The sequence below is a fragment of the Melanotaenia boesemani genome, chromosome 23, assembly GCF_017639745.1.
Source record: "Melanotaenia boesemani isolate fMelBoe1 chromosome 23, fMelBoe1.pri, whole genome shotgun sequence".
NCBI classification, from domain to species: domain Eukaryota; kingdom Metazoa; phylum Chordata; class Actinopteri; order Atheriniformes; family Melanotaeniidae; genus Melanotaenia; species Melanotaenia boesemani.
Window position 1 is genome coordinate 10,850,347 of NC_055704.1, and position 25,215 is coordinate 10,875,561.

The 25,215-nt window shown below is 37.9% G+C and overlaps 1 protein-coding gene across 2 annotated transcripts in view; it reads right to left on the reverse strand.

Moving 5' to 3' along the window:
• Positions 1-746: 746 nt before the first annotated feature.
• Positions 747-25,215, reverse strand: part of mpped1 (metallophosphoesterase domain containing 1) — a 77,623-nt gene continuing 53,154 nt past the window's right edge. For both annotated transcript variants that reach the window (XM_041978036.1, XM_041978035.1), the window contains exons 5-7: positions 13,024-13,139; positions 7,171-7,284; positions 747-3,595 (exon numbers count right to left, since the gene is read on the reverse strand). In XM_041978036.1, coding sequence (XP_041833970.1) covers positions 3,477-3,595; positions 7,171-7,284; positions 13,024-13,139 — 349 coding nt within the window. In that variant the 3' untranslated portion in view covers positions 747-3,476. The remainder of the gene's footprint in view (positions 3,596-7,170; positions 7,285-13,023; positions 13,140-25,215) is intronic.

Here is a 25,215-nt window from a genome sequence, read left to right on the forward strand (position 1 = left end):
GTGTTCCTTTTGGTGCAAGACTGTTTTGTATCCACAGCAGGGTTACCCCCTAGCTGTTCGTGTTCCTTTTAGGGGACTTAGTTCTAGTCTTGTTTAGTTTAGACTCACCTTCGTTATCCACCCAGTTTCTGTTCAAGCTTTGCTGCACTTTTAGTTTGTGTTCTGCCATTTTGTTATTCTTTGTATTGTAGGTTTCGTTGTGTTGGGCTAGGTTAGGCTTTTGTTTGTGACGGACGTCACTTAGTTTATGGTAACTGCTGTTCTTTTTGTCTGTTTAGTTTTCACCCCGAGTTATGGACACTCCTTCGTTTTACTCTGTGGTTTTTGTATTTGGTTTTGGGTTAAACCTTTTGTATTTATTTTCAGCAGTTTCACTTACCCTAACACTTGTTTACCTTTTGTTCCAGGTTTTATTCTGTATTTATGTTTGTGTCAATAAAATGTGTTGTGTTTAACTTTTACACCTGTCCCAAAGTACTTTTGTGTTGCGCCCAGTCATACCCCTGATTTGGGTTGTAACACCAGCTTTTAGGTTTGCCTCTAAAATAGTGCACACTTGTCTGTAGCTTTGACAAATGCATTTTAAAATAACATATTCTAACCAACCACAAAACACTCTTGGATACCGTTTAGCCCTTTTGCAACTGTGAAGAGGCTAAGGCCCTATACACATGAGCCTGGGTTTGTTCCTGTTGTCTACATGCAAAGGCTGTTTTTGGGATTGAAACCCAAGAGTTCATACCGTGAAGATTCTCACCGACTTCATTAATGTTCATGTGTGGACTTGGAAACCAGGATTTTTGGCTTGTGACATCAGATTGTGCACCGCAAACTCCTTGGTTTAATGTTAGGATATGTGCTAATCTCCCCTTAGGCTGAGAATATATTTGCTTTTAATCATGCGTTATGCATGTTCATCATGGTTGCCTTGCATATTTTGCATTTGTTTGTACTGTTGTCTGTGCGCATTATTGTAAGGTTTTGGTTAAAATGATGGAAAGTTTTAAAGACTAGCTTGTTGACCAAATTCGAAATTATTCCTTACATACCATCTACAATACCACAGCTGTTTTTTTCTGGAATGATCTTAAAAATGAATCAAATGCTAACCTTCTCTATTATTGCCATGTTTATCATTTTGTTTACACTCTACAAATATGACAACTCTATCTGGTCTGAGTTCTCTAACGTGCCCCTTAGTGGAATCCTCCGGTAAGCAGCGGATTACACAAACAAGTACGTGAACAACTGTGCTCATGATGGAACGGGTTTCTTTTACAAATGGGAGGTTGTTTGTTCTCACCATTAGTTTACATGGCAACAGTAGGTCTATCCACGATAGCACTAATGCATATATTGCTAACAAGACTTTTCATGTTTGCATCTTAAGATACAGTTACAATACTGGCAACAGCAGACCGAGCCAAAATAGCACTGATGCTATCTTGCTAACAGGACTTTAACATGCTTGCACATACTGTAAAAAGAAGATCTTGTTATACATTTAAATTCATCAATCAACAATTCATCATGGAATTCAGGGCCAGCATAGCCAGCTTTGGGTCAGACCTGGTCAGTCCTTGAATGCATGGGAAAACTTTGAGAAAAAGATGTGTTTTTGTTTTTGGTGGAAGAATGGCGACAGAATTTTTGCATGTCCTGACATTGCTGTTTGAATTTGACTGAGCTACTTCACCTTTATATTAAAGGTCAGGAATATTTTAAGATCTGTAGATTTTCAAATAGAGTTTTTTTTTTTTATAATTTTGTTGCATGGATGTGATTTTTTAAACAGAGAAGGAACAGTTGTTAAAAAAATGCAGGTTTTTGTGTGTACTTAGCCAAAACAAGGTATAGAAAATTAATAAATGATTTAGAAAAATGTTTCCATTGGATTGGCAACAATTTCCTTTTTATATATATATATTCTAAAAGTTATCATTTGACTTACTGTAATTATGCTCAAAGAATCAGCCTCAATGTCCCTGATTTTAATGTACTTACCTTTCTAGTGCAATAGTACTTATACTTGCAAACACCTAGGTCATTATTGTGTGTTTGAATGCACACAAATTGTCTGCTTTTCTCTCTTTTTGCCTATTTGAAACTATAAAGACATCAGCACAGTGTAAGGAATGCTGATGTGCTGAAGAAGCAAGAGTGAAGCAGGAGTAAACTGCAGCCCTGGGGAAAGTTCATACATAATGTCAGAAAGCAGAGAGATCAAAGTGTGAAATGGTCTTGTTATGCAAAGCATATTCACATAGCCTTATTCAGAAAACAGAGCCAAGAAAAAAAATGTTAAAGATATTAAAATATTAATACTGCCCTTTTTTTTAAATACAAAAAGCTTGTGGACATGGAAGAGTTAATAGTCACCAAACGGGAATTAGCAGAGACATTAAGTAAATAAATAAGTATAATAAGCATTCACATTACTAAGAAACAGACCAAATAAAATTTACCTACCACAAATTTCTGGACACAAATATTGAAGTTTTTCTTTCTTTGTTTTTTTCTTGGAAAAGCACATCAATGGTTTGGAAATCTTTAAGGAAAAAGTTCAAGTTTTTTTTTTCTTTACCGCGAGAGTGAACATTTACAAACACCAGTTACAGTTCATGGTGCTTTACTTCTCTTTAAAAAAGAAAAAGAAAAGAAAGGTTCAGTGTTCCCACAATTTACCTGCGAGTTTCCTCAAACAACCACTGCTGCTTCAAGCTTCCGTTGGCAAGAAGTAGCATTAGCACGTATCATCCTTTAAGTCCCAGAAAGTCACACCTCCCAGCCGTGGCTAAGCAGAACTAGTCACAGCATGAAGGAGGGAGAGGATAAAACAGGAGAAAAAGAACATTAGCGCTACATAAAGATGGGACAAACTTCCCTGTGTTCTCCTTTCAGCTGGTTCAGAGGCTAACCTGGGGCTACGATGCGCCCCAGGAGAGCAGTGTCGACATATCTGACACCTCAGTATATTCAGCCTGTGGCGGAGACCTCCTGCTGCCCTCACACATTTCCTCTGATGTTTCACACGTTAACATCCGGGATTGGAGGAAAATTTGGAAAAAGATAGGGAATTATTGAAAAGTAGTCAGAGCTGTGTGAAATCCTCCTGACATTCAAAGCCAAAGCTCTTGTGTAGATGAGGTGTTGGATTGTTTCACTGTTGATTTTGATGGATTGAAAAGGGTCTTCTGTTGTCTCTGAGAGCAGAATCAGATTGTCAAAAATGGGTCCATTTGTCTGCGGATAAATGTCTGCAGAAGTCTGAGCATGTACTGTAAAATTCAGTGTTTTGATAAATAAATGACAGCACTTGAAATAACATGGAGTATCCATTTGTCACCAGGTCAGCTCCACAGATTGTCCGAGGGAGTTGTGTCATATTTACAGAGTCCTGCTCTTTAACTCTAAGTTCACCTCCTGGCTCCTTTCTTTTGACTGGTGGTAGGGGTCTGGTGCCCAGCCTCCTCTAGTCATGTGGTCCTGGGGTTGGGAAGGTCATAGACAATGGGTGGATTCATGGGCAGGAAGTTGACAGTGCAGGCAGAGGCGTTGACGAACGTTGTGGTGCCGTCTGTCATCATGCCGTAGCCTGAAAAATTTTAACCGAACAGGAAAAAAGAGATATGGTGAACTTGCAAATATTGAACGCTGTTTTATGCACAGTTAAATCAAGCTAAGGTCAGGTATTTATGCACAGGATATGATGATGAAAATGCTGAAGACATTTTGTTACTTCTAACTTTCTCTGTAGGAGTCATTGTGTTTTTAAGTTACTTAATTCAATCACAATTTCAGATGCATTTAGCCATCTGACAAGACCCAAAAGCATTGGAATAAGGGCAGCTTTATTTCGGAGTTTGGCTGTTATGATACACACCAAGGCTTTAATATATATATATATATATATATATATATATATATATATATATATATATATATATATATTGTTTTATTATTATTTTTTTCAACAAAAAGTTGCGTAAAGCTGCAGAAATGTGGAGCTGCGGAGCGTCTGCAGAGCACCACATGCAATGATGATTCAACTGCATTATTCTGAGGATGTTAGATGGACTGAGAGCCTCAGTGCTGTACGATTCCAGTCAGGCAAATAAGTTTATATGCATTTTAACCTTCTGGTGCAGATCAAACTAACTTCGCAATTTGATTAGTTTGATCCAATCCACCTGCTTTTGTGACTGTTAATCTAATCTCTTGCATAAAGGCAATTAATGGAAATGAGGCAATTTTTTTGCAACAGTTTTTTTTACATCTTTTTTAATAACGAAAATAAGTAAAAACATGTAATCCAACAGCAAATGTAGAATTGCAATGTCTCAAAATACTACTTTAGCTGTTTTTAGGTGCAGGTGTCTTTTCCACCATCCCTTGAAGCAGATCTCTGCATGTCTGTACTGGACCTTTCACATTTTGGAATACATAAATACAAAACTTAGAATAATTTCCATCCTCTCCGAATCTCTCGGAGCCCTCTCATTAATGAAGAGAGCTGCTCTCAGTGAATTTCTCCTCATATAAAATCTGATCTAGTTTCTAATCTGGTTCTCTCTGATGGGGGACTGCTGCTCTAGGGGCCAAATGCTGACCTGATAACCCTGAAAAAAGCAATCCTGTGAAAAAAGAAGACGAAGAAGAAGAAGAAAAAAAAAACTCTCTGCCCTTATTGGCCTGGATGAAATGCTGATAAGGATGTACCAGCTCATCAGTTCTCTAATACTGTTTTAGCGCTGCATGTAGAAGCAGGTTAATCATCAGTGCTCTGTGGGATAAAACTCACTGATCCAACATAACTGCCAGAGGATAGGCGAGTCTCCATGACAATGTGAAAGAATGGCATCACACCGTATCCTGCAGGCTGTGTTTTTAGTAAATACGACTGAAATGATCAGGCTAGTTTAAAACATTTCACTGGAACAATGATGCCCCACACAGCGGGAGAGAGAATACGTTTCCAACTTTCTTCTTTACAGCAGGAAGAAGAAAAAATAAAGGAAATTTAAAAAAAATATATATTGATCAGTCTTGTCTCTTCTTGTCTGTGAGTTGCTGCTGTCAGTTACTGAGTCTCTGTATTGGGATAATGTCAGCTGAGGCATCCTTTAAAAATTAGTATATAGACCCAGATCTGGTGGGCAGACCCCAGGAGGCTGGGTCCCAACATTCACAAATCAGGAACAAGCTTTTTTTTTTTTACTTTATTTTATATACTTTTGAATTTCGTTTTAATTCAGGATTATCTAACAGTTATCTTTATACTGGTACTAAATGATCATAATAGCAAGTTGCACATTTGTGTGTATGTCCTTTACGTTTAGAGCATTTGGTGCTCAGTATTGTGCAGCTTCAATTAAATTATTTAAAGATAACGTGATATTTCATTTTTACTGAGTAAAAGTAGTTTTACTGTTGCATGAAATTAAACAGGAACAATTTGGTATTAGCTCTTATTAAAAGATGTACTCATGTAAAGTACTTGTGCAGGTTAGTTTTTACTGACCACGGTTCCCATTTGATGGGGATGTAGAAATTTTTTAAGTGGCAAGAGGGTAATGAAAACATCTATGCTGATGAGCTGTTGTTGTGTGTGAAATGTTTAACTGAGCTTGTCATTCCATTATATTGGTTGAGACTACAATACCAACTTTGCTATTCATAAATTAAATGTTAGAGAGTGAATAACTAAAGTGGAATTTGTCCTCTTATAAAGTCAAAGTTCATTTGATAGATGTGGCCCAAAACAATCAGTTCCTTGACCTTTTACTAGGTTCTGATGCCAAGACTGTGTAGAACCAGTAGCTCTGTTATTGAATTCAAGCTGAGCTTGCGCTGATTAAACCCATCAAAAAATTCCCACCACCCAGCAGCTACACAAACAGCTTTATGAATATTTTACAAGTTAAAGAATTAGCCTTTGTTAAAGCATCGACCTAGTAAATTAAATATTAACTTGTTAATTATTCCTTGGTTATATTTTTTATGAATAAATAAATAAAAACAAAAAATTTCTCCAGTATATGTTAGATTAATTGTAGTGTAAGTGTATATGTCATGAATTATGGAAGCAGGAGCCGAGGTTGTAGGACCCAAATGCAGTCTCATGGAGACACAGGTGGATGGATGAAACTGCAGAAGTAGGAACACTGGGAACTAAACTAACAAAAGACCAAACTCCAAAAACTAGAATACAAGGACTAAAAGAACAAACACACAAAGACTATGAAACAGACTGACTAACTCACACACACACAATGAACTAGCAATGAACAAAGAAAAACCTGGAGCATCAATACAGAGTGACTGACTACAAAACAGGTAGCAGGTGCGCACAGAATATACAAAAAGAAAAAAACTCTACAAAACAAAACAGGAAACAAGACAGAACACAAACATGACAAAAGACTAGAAAACTAAATAGACAGCAGCAGAAGAAGAACAAAAACCCACAGATGATGACGGTACAGCTGATAGACATCATCAAGCCTTAATGTTAAGGTGTGAATGTACAGCAAGTCAGAATAATCTTGATGAAAAGTGAACAAATGTATGGACAACTGTCAGTCTCCTATAAACTTATCTTATTAGTATTTACACCAATCTGACAAGTTAAAATAAGTTTACAAAATTCTTTAATACATTGGGTCTCTAAAGCTCCTTTGTGAGTCCTATGTGAGTTCATATTTGTATTTCCAAAGATGAAGTCATTCAAAACATAATAAAATGACTTAAAATCATTATGGCTACGTAAAGAGCTGAGTCGAGGTACAGTTAAGAGTTCAACCTGGCTATTTAACTGGACAGCTGTCCTTGACCCAGTATGCATGCACTGGAGGGAAATGTAGATATTGACCAAAGTATGTCACCACTGCTATATTCAGAGGAGATGTGGCTACTTTTAGTTTATAAGAAGTTACTTTTTGACCCCAAACAAAAGAGGCAACCTACCCGAGTATGTTCCTCATGTACTATTAACTATTAACTATATAATTACTGAGTCATTTCAGCTAAAGACTATTACAGATATTTTGACAAGAGGTGTCAAAGCTTTCTTCTCACTCTGTCTTTCTTTAAAAATACAGGGGGAAAAACAAATTTTGTCACACAGTCTGACACAAGAGATGTTTGGGTTGAAACCGTTTATGCACGTACCTTCATGGATGTGTCCAAACACATGTAATTTGGGTTGGACTCTTCTTTGAACTGTGTTGAGTAGCTCCATGCATCCAACACGCTGCATCTTCTTTGGGACCCAGTCCAGAAAACCTGCCCACAAAGAGATGCAAATAAGATGCCAAAAACTGCAGCTCACACAATGCCTGCAAACTGTACCAGAAGCATAAGAAATTTTTCCTTCATTGTTGCTATGCCGCCTTTTGCAGCTTAAATTCTTTAAGGTTTGACTTTATTAATAAAATCATTAAGCTGCAGTTATTCGAACATAAACACCAAGAAGACTGCATCCACATAGGTAAATATTGTCTGTGTTACAAATATTTATTTTAAAAACAATTTTTTTTAATGTATTATTATAGACATTCAGATTAAATGAAAGTAAAGCAACTGTATGAGCACGAGTAAAAAAATAAAAAAGATAAATAATGACTAGAAGCTAAAAAATTTGGTGTTTAATTATTAGTTTGCTTCAATAATAATCTGTTGTTGATTCAGTAATTCATGAATTGGATGTTTGATGGTGTTTGGTCGATTTTAAGTGTGTTCATGGCTAAGTGTGTCTATGAATGTCGGTGAATTTTAAAAAGCCATTCATCACATTTTCAAACAAAGCTCCATATTTCTGGCCGTTTGTGTGATGGTAAACTGCACAACGCAGCACATACAACAAACGACTCTGAAAGCAGCCATATAAAATGAAGATCAATCAAAGCCACGCACAGATGCAGACTTCACAGTATGTGTGACAAGGATGAAGCATGGAGTGTTTATAATTTAGTGGCTGCACTGGGAGGAGGGATGCTGCTGATGCTGAGTCAATAAAAGCATCAAGTTGGAGCAATAAAATGAGTGAAGAGCTCATGCCGCCATTGTTCCCACCTTCTGTCACTCTGCCCAGACAAGAATAATAAAGTGAATACAAAGGAAAAGCTATAAAAGACAACAAAAGAAAAGCAAATGAGGAAATAAAGTGGAAAGAGGACTGAATACACCAGAAGACCTCACTCAGTGAAAAAGTGGTGAAAATAAAGAATGAGTTTTTATGTAAAAACAGATAATTTAGTAAAAATCTAACAAGTGTTGCTATTGAACTTGCCAGATACAACCTCCTCTCATACAGAATAATGATAGTTTTATCTGAAGAGTAAACAAAAGCATGACAAATACTTGTTTTTTAGGTGATTTTGTGGCAAGAAAACACAAGGAAAATGAGGATTGGAGCCCCAGAAACTCTTTACTTTATAATCCGTAATTTTATCAGTTCTAAGCAGGGCAGAGTCTAGAAAATTTTGGATGGGGGGGGCCAGACACTAGTAATCAAAACAAACTTGATTTTACGTAACCACATATTTATTCTCGTTCTCTCATATTGAAATGTTTTAGGTACCCGGGAACAATAGTTGCAGGCTGTGCAAACATGGCTAGAGGTTCCTCTTATCTGAGTACATTACCGTATGTGCTGCATTCACTTGCACTTTGGCATCTGAGTAAAACTCAGCTTACACTGGATTTTCCTTGCTATTCAGTTGTCTAAATTCGGGGTGGTTCTGAAAGAGAGCAGTCAGACTGTAGCCCCCACAGGCCACCCTCTTTGGCTCCAGCATTGGTTTTTAGTAGTTTGTAGGTCATGTTGGTTAAGCGATTCATTTCTTTATACTTTAAACCTCTGTATCTGTTGAAAAAATAATTATGAACCCTGGAACTTAATACTTTCTTTATGTGGCTTTTGAGACAGTGGAAGAGACGTGAAAATTTAAAAGGGTTTTTTGTGTCTTGGGGTATTTTCATTTGCTTCTTGTTTAAAACAGCTGCTGCATTGGGAACTGAGCCTGTTTTTCCTCTTTTTGTCTCACTTTCAGCTTCTTTCCTTGGGCTGTTAACTTCTTCCTCACAGCCAGATAAAGAGGCCATATTTTTCCTCTCTCACCCTGGATATGCAGCTTTATTGCTCCTCATAAAAGGCAGTCACTGTCTGCAGTGTAAAATAATGTATTGCTCATGTTATATCCCTTTACCTTCCTGTCTTATATTAATTTCTTTATTTTAAAAATCATTTAGAAAATTAAATGCCGACTTGTGTCCTCCATTTCCTTTTTCCATCTTTCTTCCACGTCAATCCCTATACTCCTGCCTCTGAGTTAGTGTGTGTCATGCATTAGTAGCCGCTGTAGTTGCCCCATATGCTGATGGCTTATGAGCAGATAGCTGGAGACACTTGGCTAAGCTGAATGGAAAATAAATGGTTGTGTTCAGAGCCGAGACGCAGACACAGAAATCAATCACACACACTTGTCTGAACACCACAGCTGCAGCGGGAGATGGGGTGTGAAAGTGTGTGTTCGAGTGAGAGAAAAGTGTGTGTATGTGTGTGTGCTTTGCGTGAGAATTTGCATATAAGATGTCAGTCAGCTTGTGAGTTAGCATTTGCTTTTCCAATTTTTCCAATGTTCTCATGTACCGAGGATGTGGGGTAAGTGTGTATCAATTAAAAGGTGATTACTGTGATGGCTAATAGTCTCCAGTGCAGCAAAAGTGCTTTCTGGCAGAGAAGAACCAGACTGAACTGTGTTAGACATCACTGATCACTCCTGGCTTTTATTAGTTCACTTACCACAATAGGGACCTAATCCTCACCCCCCTACCAAAGCCCTTTTGTACTTAGAATTTTATAGTCGAAATAAAAATGTGTATGTTCACATAGCGGCCACTTTATTAGGTACATGTGCAATTGCTTGTTAACACAAATAGCAAATCAATCAATCACATGACAGTAACTGTATTTAGGCACATGGTCAAGATGACCTGCTGAAGTTCAAACTAAGCAATAAAATCAGGAAGAACAGCGAAATAAGTGACTTTAAACATGGTTGTTGGTGACAGACGGGCTGATTTGAGTATTTCATAAATTGCTTATCTACTAGGATTTTCCTGCACAACCATCTCTAGAGAATTGTCTAAAAAAAGAGTGAACATATCTAGTGGGCAGCAGTTGTCTAAATGAAAATGCCAACAGTTACTCAAATACTTGTTTGTAACCATTGGTTACAACCAAGGTATGCGGAATAGCATCTCTGAACACACAACACATCCAACCTTGAAGCAGATGGGCTACAGCAGCAAAAGATCACAAAATTGGTGTTGGAATGGGAGATGATATGAAGCAAAATCTCCAGAGATCAGGGATCCAGTCTCTAACACCTTGTTGAATCCCTGCCACCATAAATTAAGGCAGTTCTGAGGGCAAAAGAAGGTCTAAAATGGTACTAGTAAGCTGGACCTAATAAAGTGGGTCAGTGAGGGACCAGTTATTAACATACTTGAATGACTACTAAGGTGAAACTCTCCCCTTAACCCGTCCCAACTGCTCCCCAGGCACTGAGACATGGCCCATTGCTCTCTAGTACAGCTAGAGATGGATCAAATGCAGAGCCGAATTTCCCAATTGGGATTAAAAAAGTAAATTATTAATCAATTTTTACCAACTAGTCTTTGGTCACAACTTTCAAATCGATGCTTGCGTAGATTTACCCAGTTGTACCAACTGTGTGGAAAAGAAAAAAAGGGCAGGGCAGGCGGGTGATTGTAGGCAGCCTGCCAGGGCAAATACTTTTCACTTTTGTGCCCTTTTCCTTTTGTTTTCAGATTATAAACCTTTATTATTACCCTAGTAGCTCAGTTTATTTAGGCAGGAGAATACTGATGTTCAAAGTATGGTGTGAACAGATGGATCCAGTCCCATTTCATTCATTTGTGAGCAAGCAGGGTACACAGTTTCCCGCTACCCATTAACAATCCATCACCAGGTTGCTATGAGATTTAGTGGCAGATTGTTTCCAGTTTGCTAGCAACCAATCACAGCTGATCCTAAATGGCAGGGCTGTCATAAGAAGGTTTTACTACTATATGAGGGAGTGCTGAAGCTCACTTTGACCATAAAAGTTATTTAAACACACACACACACAAAAAAAACCAGCAAGAATATGTCTGAGTTAAATCTGCAGTTTGGTATCAAAATAGTAATGATAAAACAATTTCCCCATAATTACTAGCAAAAAGACAACATGGTCATACGTTGAATTCTTGTCAGTGTAAATGTATAACTCCATGAACTATCCGTGGTAGGGGACTGGGCTTGATCTTTGGTCGTGCATAAATCTTCAGCATTTGATTTGCTGAGTATAGAGAGGCAGTGTGTTTGCCAAAATGCTCTTACAACACCATCAAATACTATCTGACAATAACTTGGCTTTCATTAACTTTAAATTAATTTGAAAAATGTACTTATCTGCAATCATGTGCCATCCAAATATTGATCCATATAATCATAGTGTGCATGTGAGCCTCATTGTTTATCCTAAAATGCCAGCTACTGATCCACTACTGGATCTGCTATGTAACTTGTGACAGATGGTTTGTACAGTTTTTGGAAAACGACAAGAGTTTCCAAATTTGACTGCAGATGATTGGATCAACCATCTGCATATCACTTTCTATCACGGACTAGACTCAACCAACACAGTCAGCAGAGTGGAGGCATTAGATAAATGAAATTTTAGTCCGTGGTGAGAAGGGTAGACATAGTTAAAACAGATTTATACCTGTTGGGATAGGATGCTGAAAACATCTAGGTAAGCCTAGCATGATAGAATCTCTCATGACCATAATATATTGTATCCTATAAGACTCCAGATTACTTCTAACATATCATGGAAGACCTTTTAGTTTATTACTTCTTGTTGTGCTAGAGAGCATCTATTTGGATATTTAATGTCATTACCAACTGAAAAACTCAAGAAAAATAAAGACAGAATTAAGAGAAAACGTTTCATTTTTTGTTATCCATTCTCCTGAATCTCTCCTTAACTTCAGCTTAAGATGATGCTGCATTCATGGTAAATTAAGAATGTGATTTTATTGCCATTATATCAATTCTCATTACTTTTACAGTTCACCTAACTGAAGAAATAAATGTGCTAATAAGCTTCTACAAATACTTTGTTTAATGTTTTTAAAAAAGGAAATCTTACATCCAACTGATATATAATTAGCTTTTACCTGTTAGTTTCCAATTTGTCCTCAATGCAACAGCAGGACAGCACATTGGTGGCCATATAAGCAACTGTTCTAAATGTTTGCCACTAAAAACATAAAAGAGTGTAGAAGATTGGAGTGATTGGGAAGATTCAACTGAAGATTAAGGAAATGTAAAGAAAATAAATGTAAGTGAAATATTAATGTGTCAGTTTAGTGTGTGGTCTGAGGTCTCAGACTGTTAACTGAATGTTCTCTCATGTTGTACTCTGATGGTTATTAATACAGATCACAAAAGAGGCGCAAGAAGACAGAAGTGGAGTTTGATCATAGGTCACCCTATGCCCCCAAATTGATCTGTTTGAGGAGTAAATCAATAACAGAAGAAAGCTGCTAGAGTATCTGTGTTATTTTGACCAAAACCTGTCACATACATTTTATAAGAATACAGGAAATTGTCAGCATGTGGAAAAAAAAGAGGCTAACTTGTCTCCTTTAAAGCTAAAAGCCCATATATAGTTCTTCTAAATAATACAGCCTTTAAATATATAATTTTCCTTGTTATTTTCATTGTTTTTATATATTCAGAATTTTGCTTTAATCCTATGTCAAGTTGGAAAAGCCTAAACAAAACTTATTTATCTAGGACAGCCAAGCACACATTGCAGAGCCAGACCAGTTGGTTTAGTAGACTGTTATAGATGGTAAAATGTGTGGGCTAATGTATAGATAACTGAATGAAAACCTCTAAAAAGAAAACAGTGTGTTTTTGGAAGCATTCTGTGATGTGTGTCTCACCCAGTGGGGGGCAGTGTGTGACCAGGATGTCCGTGTTGTCTGGGATCTGGTTCCACTTGTCTAAAAGAGCCTGACCTCTTGGCAGGTTGAAGCCCCAGCCATAGTACCAGGGTTGCCTACAGGGAAAGCACAAACACACAGAAAAATGAAGAAGAGAATAATTAGTTAACACACTCGCTGCTAGAAATTCAAACATCATCATGTGGGATGTTTTGGGAACAGAACTGACCTCACAGCAGCTGTCACACATAAACAAACCACAGTCTTACAGCCATAGATTAATAAGCCTTTACATTTATAAGACTGGTGTAAAGATTATATTGGGGGTGGAGGACTAAACAGAGACTTCTCAGGTTTCACTCGCATCAGTGACCACATCAAGAACCCAAAACTAACCAGAACACAGAATGCAACCGGTAATGCTTAAAATTGTCACACACTCTTCTTTTTAGTGAAACCCAATGAAAAACTGCAAAATAATGATTATAAATGGATTTGATATCAATTATAGCTTATAAAAAACTAAAAGGCCATAGTTTACCAACACAGCAAAATGAGATTTATAAGAACCAGCATTATTGACAAGGAAAATGGTACTTTAAGATCACACAGTATAAATGTGGATCATTTACTGGTGAACATTTTCTACTAAAGATTTTGGTTAGAAATGATGGATGCATATAGAAACTGACCACAGCCATGCCTGAAATGAGTAACACATGCAATTAACCCACTGTAAAAGATTCATCCCAGTGACAACTAACCGTCAAATGAAGTGATGACACACAAACCACTCATCTCCGAGATTATTGTGATCCTCTTATGATAGAGGAATCAAAGCTTGTTACCACTTCCTTGGTAAGGAAAGTGGCTATTGGTTGTCCTAAAAGTAGGAGGCGTAAACATCTGCTCCTGACTGCAGATGGGATGGACTGCTGTGTAAGGACTGGGCCCAACTGTGAGTGCAATGCTCACAGAAAAAAGTAAAGCTGAGTAAAAATATATATATTTTTAAAATTATGCTTATGCATGCTTATCATGGCTGTCGCCTATCGTGTTGACTTGAAGTGAAGTTTGTACACGTCCTCAGAAATTAACACTACACATTTGCAAGCTGCAATATGTGAGCGACCAGTAGGGGCAGATGAAAGGTCACAGTGTCGACTAAAATCACTAAAAATTACATTTCAAAGAGTTTAATGACAGATATGATTAGGGATGGGAACTGAAAAAATTTTATTGATGTCAATTCTGGCTATTGATCCAGTTCTTTATTGAGTCCCTTATCAATTTCTGATAAAAAAATTTTAAAAAGAAGAAACAAGTATCTACGACACAGATTTATGTTTTCAAAAATTTCTCTGTCAATTTCATACCTAAACTCTGAGTTTAGAATCTTTTTTAACACCACACAATGTAAAGAAAATTAATCAGATAAATAATTTCTTCAAACTGATCTGTATGCCAAAACTACAGATCTCCTCTGAAAAGGGTAAACAATCCAACACTTAATATAAAAGCTCTGTAGATGTTTACATGGAGTCAGCTAAGAATGCAATAATACAAACACTAAATTAAGTGTTGTGACCAGAATTTCTATGATTTTTAGCCTGCCCCCCTCCCTCTACCACATTTATTCATTTAATCACCTCACTAAATGAACTTTTGTTTTTAAAATCAGACAATCAACCAAGGCTTTTAAGTTTACCTGCAGGTTGACTATGTAAATAAATAATAAAACAAGTTTTAATATTTAGTATGAACAGAAGAAATATTATATGTTCTACCTATTTCGGCTACAGGTGGTCATTTTGACCACACGTGTTTTTAATTTCTACTTTTAGATTCCTGACATTGTGGATCAGATTTTGTGGAAGTATAGTGTAGGGTATGCAGAGATGGATACAACATACTGGACCTTGTAGGACTTAACGTCCACATAATCAAAAAGTGCACCGAAACACACACAAGTCAAAGGGGTTTTTGAAAGGAATCTTGCCTTCTCTTTGTGCCATAGCGCACTAAGCAGCATGTGCACTTGGAAAGAAGGCAATAATATTTATACTTCAATGCCAATCTACACTATTTACTAGGAGGCTAAAACAACTATTTAAAAGTCTCAGACAGAGTCCCAGCCAGATCAGATCAGGCCTGCCAGACCCAGAGGCTTTTCCTCACGTGTTGCCGGCTTCTGAGTTTTTTCCAAGCTTTGTGCTGCAGCCACTTTTAGACTTCATAGAAAAAAAACTAAATTTCTCTCTGCTCGCTGAATTGCACATGGCCCAATGCGCACTAAAAATGCACATCGCAATACATCCCCCACCCATAACTGTTTCACCATTAGAGCTTGTGCCACTGTCATGTACCACGCCTCTTCCACCAACAAACACGTATATGTCTGTTTATTTGTAGTCAGTGTGATTTTAACAGTGATTTGAACAGTAAGCCCAGTGGCGCACGATTCCGGTGCTTTGGAAAATTTAGAGCCAGTTCCTGTGTGGAACCGGGTTTCGACCCCCCCCGTTATGATCCGATTTAGTACCACATATGAAAGTGTTTGCTAACAGTCTGAGTTTAAGGTTTTTGTAATAAGTTACAGTGGGCGTCATCTTCCGAAAACACAAGCCAGATTTTCCCAAGATAACGAGGTAAATTCAATCAGCACATCAAAATAAGCTCTGATTTTGAAAAAATGCCATCAAAGTCTATGAAATGAAAAACAAAGAAAAAAAAGATTTGATTAACCCCATGGAGAAATTAAAAAATAATTCCAGTAATGGCTGCTCTCAGCTTCCGTAGGTAAAAGATGATGACATAAAATCTTATCTATCTTAGAACTAGATAATAGATTAATACTATTTACATGACTAGACATTATTAAGTCAACTGAAATGATTATTTTTAATTATGGAAACACTGCAATATGAACAAACTGTTGATAAAAAAAACACTTCTGTTGAACTTTTAAAGCAGTCAGAATGAATTATTTTCACAATAAACCTTCTTACCTCCTTAAATTGTCTCTAGCATTAAGAATCAACTTAAACATTTATATGCCAGCTCTTAAAATTCGTCGCTCTTTGCCTAGATAAAAATTTGATTGCCAAATTGTATTAAGGTTGACAGGTAACACTAGTCCTTTTAATCTCAAATAGATTTAATGATGCTTTTCTAAGTTTAGCCTCATGGTGTTGAAGCTTCATTATTTTTCCTTTTGGTGTCTCAATGTGAGGTTGGACTTGTAGGGTGAGAAGATACTCATGGCCTTATGAAGAGCAGCCTTCTAGGACTCAAATGATTCGCATGGATGCGGCAGAAAGATAAATTAAACATCTCTTTGATCATAGCCGGTGATGGAGTGATGCAGTGACAGGAAGACAAGGGAAGAAAAAGGGATAAATGAGAAAAGAACAGAAGAAGAGGAGGGAAGCCTTGATGGCTGGGGCTTGCATTCTCTGACTTTGATAGCCCCCTCCTCGGCTGTGAGTGACGGAAATTAACATGTCACTTACAATCTGTGCTCCGATCCATCTTCCTTTACAACACACAGCATGCGTGTGTGTGCAACTTCAGGCAACGATGTCTGTCACTAAAGGCGTCCAACTGGCTTCTTATAAATTGCTGAGTTCAGTGACTTGAAACGGCAACTTTATCACAGCAGCCGCTCCTGATGCATCCGTGTCCAATGGAACATCAGATGTGGATTCTTTTAGAATAATTTCCGAAGTGTGTGAGTCCCTAACATGTGTAAAGGCAATTGGGGAGACAAGAAGGTCTTCGGATAAGACGAAACACCTGTCAAAAACACTGGTTCTCTTCTATGTCCTCAATTTAGAAAGCTAAAAATTGAGATTTAGGGGTCACAGGAGCAGATAGAGTGGGCCAAACACATGCAACGGTGCATCATGGGAAATCATGTCACATTTCAACCGGGACACGCAAGATTAAAATTCTTTCTCTCACTGAACTTCAGAGCCCAAACACTTCTGACAAATGATTCAGTGCTGCCCATGAACCCAATTTCAATTATTTACACTACGAATATTAAAACATTTAAACTGGCCTTAGCATATTAATAGGGCCCGATGGTCATGAATGTAATATTCATGTCTATCTTAACGTGGACGTCTCAATTAAAATGGAACGTGTTCAGCCGTGCAATTGATGCTCCAGATCTCTTTATGTAAATGAACGAACTAAGAGGAGAAAGGAAAGCAGGGACAAGGGTAAGAGCCAAAATTTGGTGATACACCTCAACAGTGGTAAGCAGAGAAATGTTCAGAAGGGCAGAAGAGCCACATTGTACTTTTGCAGGGTTTTGATGCATGTTTTCTAAACGTACCTCAACACAGCATGCTTACTACTCTGAAGTAATATGTGCACGCACAAGTCTCCTGCTTTTGTTCTTATTAGCTTATCACATATAGTTGTTGAGCTATTTTACAAATCCTTCAAGTCAAAACTATCACAGCTTCTTTAAGGTGAATTAAACAGATTTTTTAAGGGTCCTTTCACAAGTATATTTTGAGTGCTAAATTCTCTGGAAGATAGAAAAATGTTCTTTTCTAGAATTTGTCCATACTGTATTTAGCATTTTATTTTTTGTTCCAGTTTACAGCAGTTTCCCAGGCTCTGTCCATAATAAACATACCCACATCATGATGCTACCACCACCATGGTTTGCTTTGGGGAAGGCATTCTCACGGCTTCGGGTTTGCACCAAATGTGGTCTTTTAGGCCTTTTCCTACACCTAATAGTTAACTAGACTTGCTATGATTGAGGACTTGTTTCAGTGGGCGTTGCAACATTCAGCCGTCCCAGTTTGCTTTCACATGCACAACTTGCGTTTCCACCGCATAAGCTGTAGTCCGCTTCCTGCATTTGATTAACTTAAGCAAACCGCAGACCAGTTTGCTTCTTAGATCTGCATCAAAATTTGGTTGTGCATTCACACCTCTCAAAACAAACTACACTTTCAAAACAACCTGATTTGACTTTGATTGAGAACTTGTGTTTATGCATGCTTAAACACACGTTTCATTTTGTGCTTAGCTTTGTGCTGGACTCCTTAAAGACACACTGCAGAGCTTTTGCAGATTTTCTCAGTGACGTGCCCCCTAATGAAGGTTAATTCAGAATCCATCTAGCATCCTACCTGTAACAAAGACAATTTATCTTGACTCATGTTTTATCTCGTCCTCTCTCCCTTTCTCTCTTTTTTTCTTGTTGTTGTTGTGTTAGGACGTCACGCTCCGTCCTAACAGAAAAAGTTGTATAGAGCGGTTTGTCAGGCTCTGGATGCTGCTGGGCAATGATGGCTCCAGAAATGCACAAAATAGATGTCACATAGAAGTCAGGAAAGTGGAGTTTGAAGGTTGGAAAGTCATGAAGTGCATTTTAAGGTCTACATTTGGCTCAGTCCATGAGTATTGGTTTCTCAGTCTTTTCAAGGCACGTTTGGTTTAATAATAATGTTTTAGGGCTACACAATATAGGAAAACTCATTATTCAATATTGTAAAGACAATATATTAACAATATATATCAGCAAATAATTCAACATATGGTGTTAATCTCAGGTCTGTTAATGAGGAAAGTGGTTCTCATATTTAACACTCTCACACACTCAAGCAGTATATTATATACTAGTGAAACACACAACCTACAAATCCTTATAAAAAATATATAAGGTCTTGCTGCAAATACTGAAGCCCCCCCAGGATCTAAATAAAGTCTGTTCTGTACCTTCTTGCATTCAGTCTCTGTGTTGCATTTCCATTCTAGTCTATTATCCAGGGAAAACCCCAGATATCTGCAGTCCTCCTCAACATCCACTCTCATGCTGGAAAAGTTTGGTTTATTTCTAATCCTCCTAACCTCTACAATGAAATTTTCTGTCTTACTCACATTGAGGAAATGATCATTCTGACTGCCAATGTGCCATAAAATGATCCATCAATTTCCAGTATTCAGCCTTTGGTTCATCACCCAACAACGCAGAGTATTTTTAGAGGTGACAGGACTTTGAGTTGTAACTGAAAGTCCTGCTGCTCCTGTGCAGCTGACCACCTTCTCACATGCAACCTTTGATTGGTAAGAGCTGGTGTGAGATGATGTTTAAAAGAGCTCCAGTTAAAACCCAAAAAGTGAGAAGAAAATGTAGAAAAACATAAAATATATATATGAAAAAAATCCCACTATTTTATCCACATTCCCACCTCGAACAAAGAAAAAAAGAATGATTTTACATAAAATATATTGCATTTTTTTAAACTAGATTTTACTGTTAAATATATGTGGGTTGCGTGGAAGTGCCATACACCTGCAAGCATGCACAAGACATAGAGTTAGTATATAAACATCCACAGAACAATGAGTCAGCTGCAGTTATAATGGTGGCTTTCACATCTTTGTGATGTGATGACAGAGACTTCTGTGTAAAATATTTACCCTTTATGGTGTTGCACCTGCCAGTGCCAACTGCATATACTTCATTTTCATTGACATCAACTTTAGAGATTTTTAAGACCTTGTAAAATTTGCAGAATGGAAAAAAAATAAATAAAAGTTTGTCATCAAGTCTCCCAAAAACACTAACAGTCATTTTGTCAGCAGAGGATTAAAGTGTTCAGAATAAAGCTCTGCTGGTTGCTTTAATTTTCTACCATCAATCATTCTGTGAAGGAACCTGTCACTCTTTTTCAAAGGGTTTATATCTCATTTTGCAGCAAAGCACTTCATAATGTCCACGGTGCCAGAAAATTGTGTCCGTGCTGACTGTAGGCGTCTCCAGCGCAGTTACTAAAAAGAGATTATCTCTGGCAAAGAATTGAGCACAGTTTCTCTATAAAAAGACCACTCCCGTGTTTGCTGTAAAAACCAGAGAATAACTGAATGTAATTCCAGGGATAATATTCCCCGCTCCAGTATAATGATGTTTTCATCAGGTAAGGGATTACAATGGTGCAAGTGATTTGTGTTAACTTACAGGAGATGAATGGAGCAGGCAGGCAGTGTTGAGCATATTAAATTTTCTGTCAATGTACCGAGATGGTATTTGCTGCAGGGTTTATGAAAACAGGAGAAAACAGATGTTTACGCTAAAGGATCCTGTCCCCAGGCACAGATTCAAGATGCACAATGGGAGCAAAACAAGTGCTCAAACTATTACTTTTGCCAACTCACTCTGGGCTTATTTTTCCTAAGAACAAGAGGAAAAGTCAAACCTTACAATTAATCTTGGATAAATTTGATGTTTTATCACAAACAAGGCAATGCACTGTCACGCTTTATTTGTTGAAGATCTGTGATTCACTATGCATGCACATTTGTGTGTCTCTAACAGGCATCCATTGATACCATTGGGGTAAGTCCATGAATGATTGAATGCTTCTGCAGAAGACTGAGCATCTATACCTGCATTTTATTTTCTCTTTTCATTTTCTCCATTCTCATCTCAACACTTTCGTTTCTGCAGGACTCCTCTCCCTGTCTGCTTTCTCTTTTCCTCTGCCTTCTCTTAACACATGACTGAATCTCTCACTTTCTCCTCATTTTTCCCCTCACACAGCTTGTTAGCCAGAGAAATGACCTACTAGGGATAAAAAAGAAATGATAATTACAACAAAAGTAGTGCAACCTCTCAGTGGTTTGAAATAATAATAAGAAAAGTACAATAGGAATAAAAAGTGCTGTGCAAGTTAAAAATGTTAAAAGATAACAGACACTGAAACTTGCAACAGAATAACAGAGCTGAGCATCAGTCCCTCATTTAAATGCTGAAGGGAAAATCAAATCTTGGATGTGTTGGGTTCAGGTTTGTACTTTTAGGTAGAAGTGTTTTGCAGCCTGACAGCTAATGACATTCATTATGACACCAGCCCACTCATCGACCCTTTATAGGTGCACCTGTTCATTTGCTTGTTAACACAAATTGCTAATCAACTAATCACAAATCAGTGCATTTAGGCTTGTAGACATGGTCAGGACAACTTGTTGAAGTTTAAAATGAGCATCAGAATGAAAAAGAAAGGGGATCGGAGTTGTTGGTGCCAGATTGGCTGAGCATGGTCAGAAAACGAGAACAAATCCAATGATCAGCAGATGTCTGAACAAAAATACTTTGTTGAGGTCAGAGGAAAATGGGCAAAAGCTAACCCTCTGAAACCTCTTTTCTTCAAATGTATGTAAGTCTGTTTAACTGAACTTTTAAAAAAGCTTGAGTGACTGTACCAGTGACATCGGTTATAAGAGCATCAGCACCACTGCGTCATAGTAACAGCTCCCTGAACCTGAAGACAACAATCTGAAGTAAAGTCAAGGATTCAGATCAAAACACATAAGAGCATCATTCAAAATTTAATTTTAAGGTGGTGATTAAGAACAAGTGTTTTCAGAATGTGGCATATTAGAAAAGCAGAGTCTTACTTTCCTCTCATTCCTCCCACACAATGGGATTCACAGCACTCGTTTCAGCTAATTTCACAGTTGCACCTCAACAGAAATGCTAACGCTTCTGTATATGCTGCGTAAAGGCAAAATGTGTGTGTGTGTTTCAGCACTCACATAGCCTGTGGTGGTACATGGCAAGCATGTGAGAGTTTGACTTGGTCTGCCCACTCAGCGCAGCAGGGTAGCTTGTCAGAGAGACTAGGAGCGGGAACAAGTTGTTTAATTTGTTAAAAAGACACAGTTCTGAGCTTTAATTATTTTTTTGTGAGTCAAACTTCTGCAGATACATGCCATTTAATCTTCAATTGTGCACAAACTATAATGTTGTGTCATGGGAAAGCACACCTGGAGTCATATCAGCATGGCTGATAAATGGCTGGATAAATGGCTTTGCGAGATGACACATATTGGAGTTGAAGTCGACTTAAAAAACAAAAAAACAAACAAACAAAAAAACAGAGTGTACGACCACAGATACAGTACATTGTTGGACACTCTTTATTCTTCTTTCCATTTTTGGTTTGAAAACCAAATTGGGAAAACAATAACGATTATCCGGCTTTCCATTTTTTTTGGTTTATTAATCAAAAATAGAAAAAAAAAGTGTTTTTTCCCCACTTTTTTCTTTTTTTTTTTCTTATTTGAAAGAAAAAACAAACCACCTACCTGAACATACACGGAATCGTATCGATTGCTGGCTCATAAATCATAATGGCAACATTTTACTTGCAAACACTGAGCTAGTTATCCACCATCCTCTAACTGACTTTGCCTGAGACAGTGCTGCTCTTCTCTCCATTTAAAAAAAAAAAAAAAAGGTCAGGCCTTTCATTTTCCATTAATTAAATGACCTCAGATAAATAAATTAGTGCCCAATTAATCAAAGCACTCCTCAAAATATGTTTGACAAATCGGGGGGGTTGTTTACAACCTGTCCAGGAAGAGAAAAGGTCAGTTGTGGTGCACTGTTCATCATCCTGCCCTTGCTGTGGCCTTGGTTCCACCTGTGTGGTGAACTGTCTTCACCCCCACACCCCACTCCAGAGAGGCAGATTGGAGACATATTGGCCCTCAGCATGACTTATGTAACACACAGGAGGCTCCAGCATGCACACACACTTACACACACAAACATCTACAAAGAAATTCAAAGAAAGAAAAGAAAACAGGAGCTAATGGTGTGTACGTTGCAAATGCATGTGTGTGCCTGCGCATGCATGTGTAAGTGTGCATGTGCAAGAGAGATCTGTTTAATGTTGTAATTGTTGGTGAGCAGAGAGTGCAGCGAGGGTCTCAGCAGACAACGCAAGAAGGATTAGAAGACTGCCAGAGCTGTGATCTGCACACAGTGTTATACTAGACACTGTCGTCCCTCCAGTGACACACACGCACACACACACACACAAATGTGCTCTCACTCAGCAGTGGGGCCCAATTGGGTTTAGTTTGATTATAAGTATCCAAGCATCCTGTGAAATCTGGACAAAGACACTTTGGCATCACAGGGCCCATCTGTGGGACAGAGAGTGGGGACATCTGTCCATTTGACACACACACACCCACACGCACACACACACACACACACACACACACACACACACACATAGTGAGATTCATTAAGGAAACAGTGAGAAGACACCAAGAAACGCCAGTGAGGAGTGTTTTCCTGGTCTCTCTCTTTCTGTGCATGTATGTGAGTGCAAGTTGTGCCTGGTGTGTGTGCTCTACTGTTCAGATTTCTCATTTAGAAGCACTAATACACACAAAACTGATGACACAGACATTCCAAGGTTGTGCTATTTGTATACCAGTATCTTAACAGTGATGAACCTCACCTTTAAACATGCTTTACTTGTAAAATATTCTGTAATTTTTTGCAGAATATATTTAACATTTATCATTTTTGCAATATTAATTACATTATTATTACATTACTGCATTAATAGCTGAGAAAGGAAACTTGTGTCACTACATATAAAATCCCCTACACTGGTTATCAAGTCAGCCAGCATTTACCTTTAAAAGCACTGGCTGCTTAATCTCATTACATAGTCTGTTTTCATTATGTATAATTTGTGTCATGGTTTATGGTTTCTGTTCTGACTTCATGTCTTAGTTTTGGTCATGTTTGGTTTTTGGTGTTCAGGGCTTAGTGTAGTGTTTCTTTGGTTTCTGTTCATTAGTGCACCTTGTCTAATTGCTCATTCACATCACCTGCGTTTAATTAGTCAGTGTATTTAAGTCCTGGGTTTTCAATTACTCCTCATTGGATCCTTATGGTTTCTTCACTGTAATATGTGGCTCCCCGTTCCTGAGTTTTTGGGAAATAAACCCTGTTACCAGCACATTTCTGCCTCCTGTCTGAACTGCCTGCATTTGGGTCTTCACCTCCGCCGCTACACATAACAGTCTGATGCTTTGCAAGATTACAACAGAAATTACAGATGAAATATCATCCTTTAAAGCACTTTATTAATGATTGCATTGTAAAATAAACAAAATCAAGCATGTGGGCCTCAGTGCAAACAGTGTAACGATCTTGCAGAAAGATGGCAACTCAGTTATAACAGTTCTTTCACCGACATGTTAAATTTCCCTCTGAGGAGCAACTTTAGCCTAGTTGATAACTAGCCATTGTTGTTTTCAGGCTGTATCTCTAGTAGATTCACCAGTGTTGTAGAACTTAGCTTAGCCTGTAGATGTTTCACAATATTAATTACACCACTTATGTCCCATTTACTCAAAAACTTAAGATATGTGAACTTCCATGACATAAACGCTGTCCTCTCTGCTGTCTAGTTGAGTGAATCTCACAAGAGTCGGGGCAAGTTGGGATTTTCTTTTTCTCTCTTTCTTTCTGTTTTGGATGTTAGCCAAACACACAGGCTGATTCTGTTCAATTTCAACAGTAATAAAATGAGTATATTCGAGAAAACAGCTGGTAACTGAGTACTTAAACTGGCAAACTAGCCAGCAATCTAGTAACTAGCATGACCAGGTGTATGCTAGTTAGCCCCTTTTTTAATACATCTGACATTAGCTCCATCTAACTACAGTATTGCATGTTTTTTTAGGGGTTTAGTTGGTTCCCTGCTTTAGCGTACCCAATTCAAATGAAGCAGATCTCAACACGTTCTGTACAAGCCTTTTATTGAGTCATTAATTTGAGCTAGGTAGGAAAATATGTAGAACCTGCAGGGCAGTGGAGACGGTTTATATATCTGACAGGGAACTATTCTCCAGCAAGAAGTGTCCAAAGTTTGGAAGTGTTAATAAATTTCATGATTATTTTTATTATTAAATTGAATACGGTTAATCTGAATCTGTATTTTGCCAGATCCTGTTCACACTGCACTGTATTATTCTTACAGCTGGAAAGTTCTTTGATAGATAGACAGTATAAGCTATATATGCAGATTTTGTGCAGAGACACACCTCTGGCAGGTCTCAGTCTCCCTGATGTTCCCTATTTTTAATAAGAATCTATCATCGGTTTAAAGGAGGAAAGAGTCTGAGAGGCAGGCGGAGCAAAACTTCAAGGATGAGAAATGACAAAGAAAAATGTAAGTAGAGAAAGGAAGACAAATAGAAGGAAAAGTGGGATATCGACCAGCATACAGAGAGGGAATAAACACAGACATGAACAGTTAATTCTCCTGTTCCTGCTCTCCTCTGCTTTTCTGACAGCCCTCCTCCTCCTCCTCTCCTTTTCTCTCTCACCGTCTGTTTTTGTCTCCAATC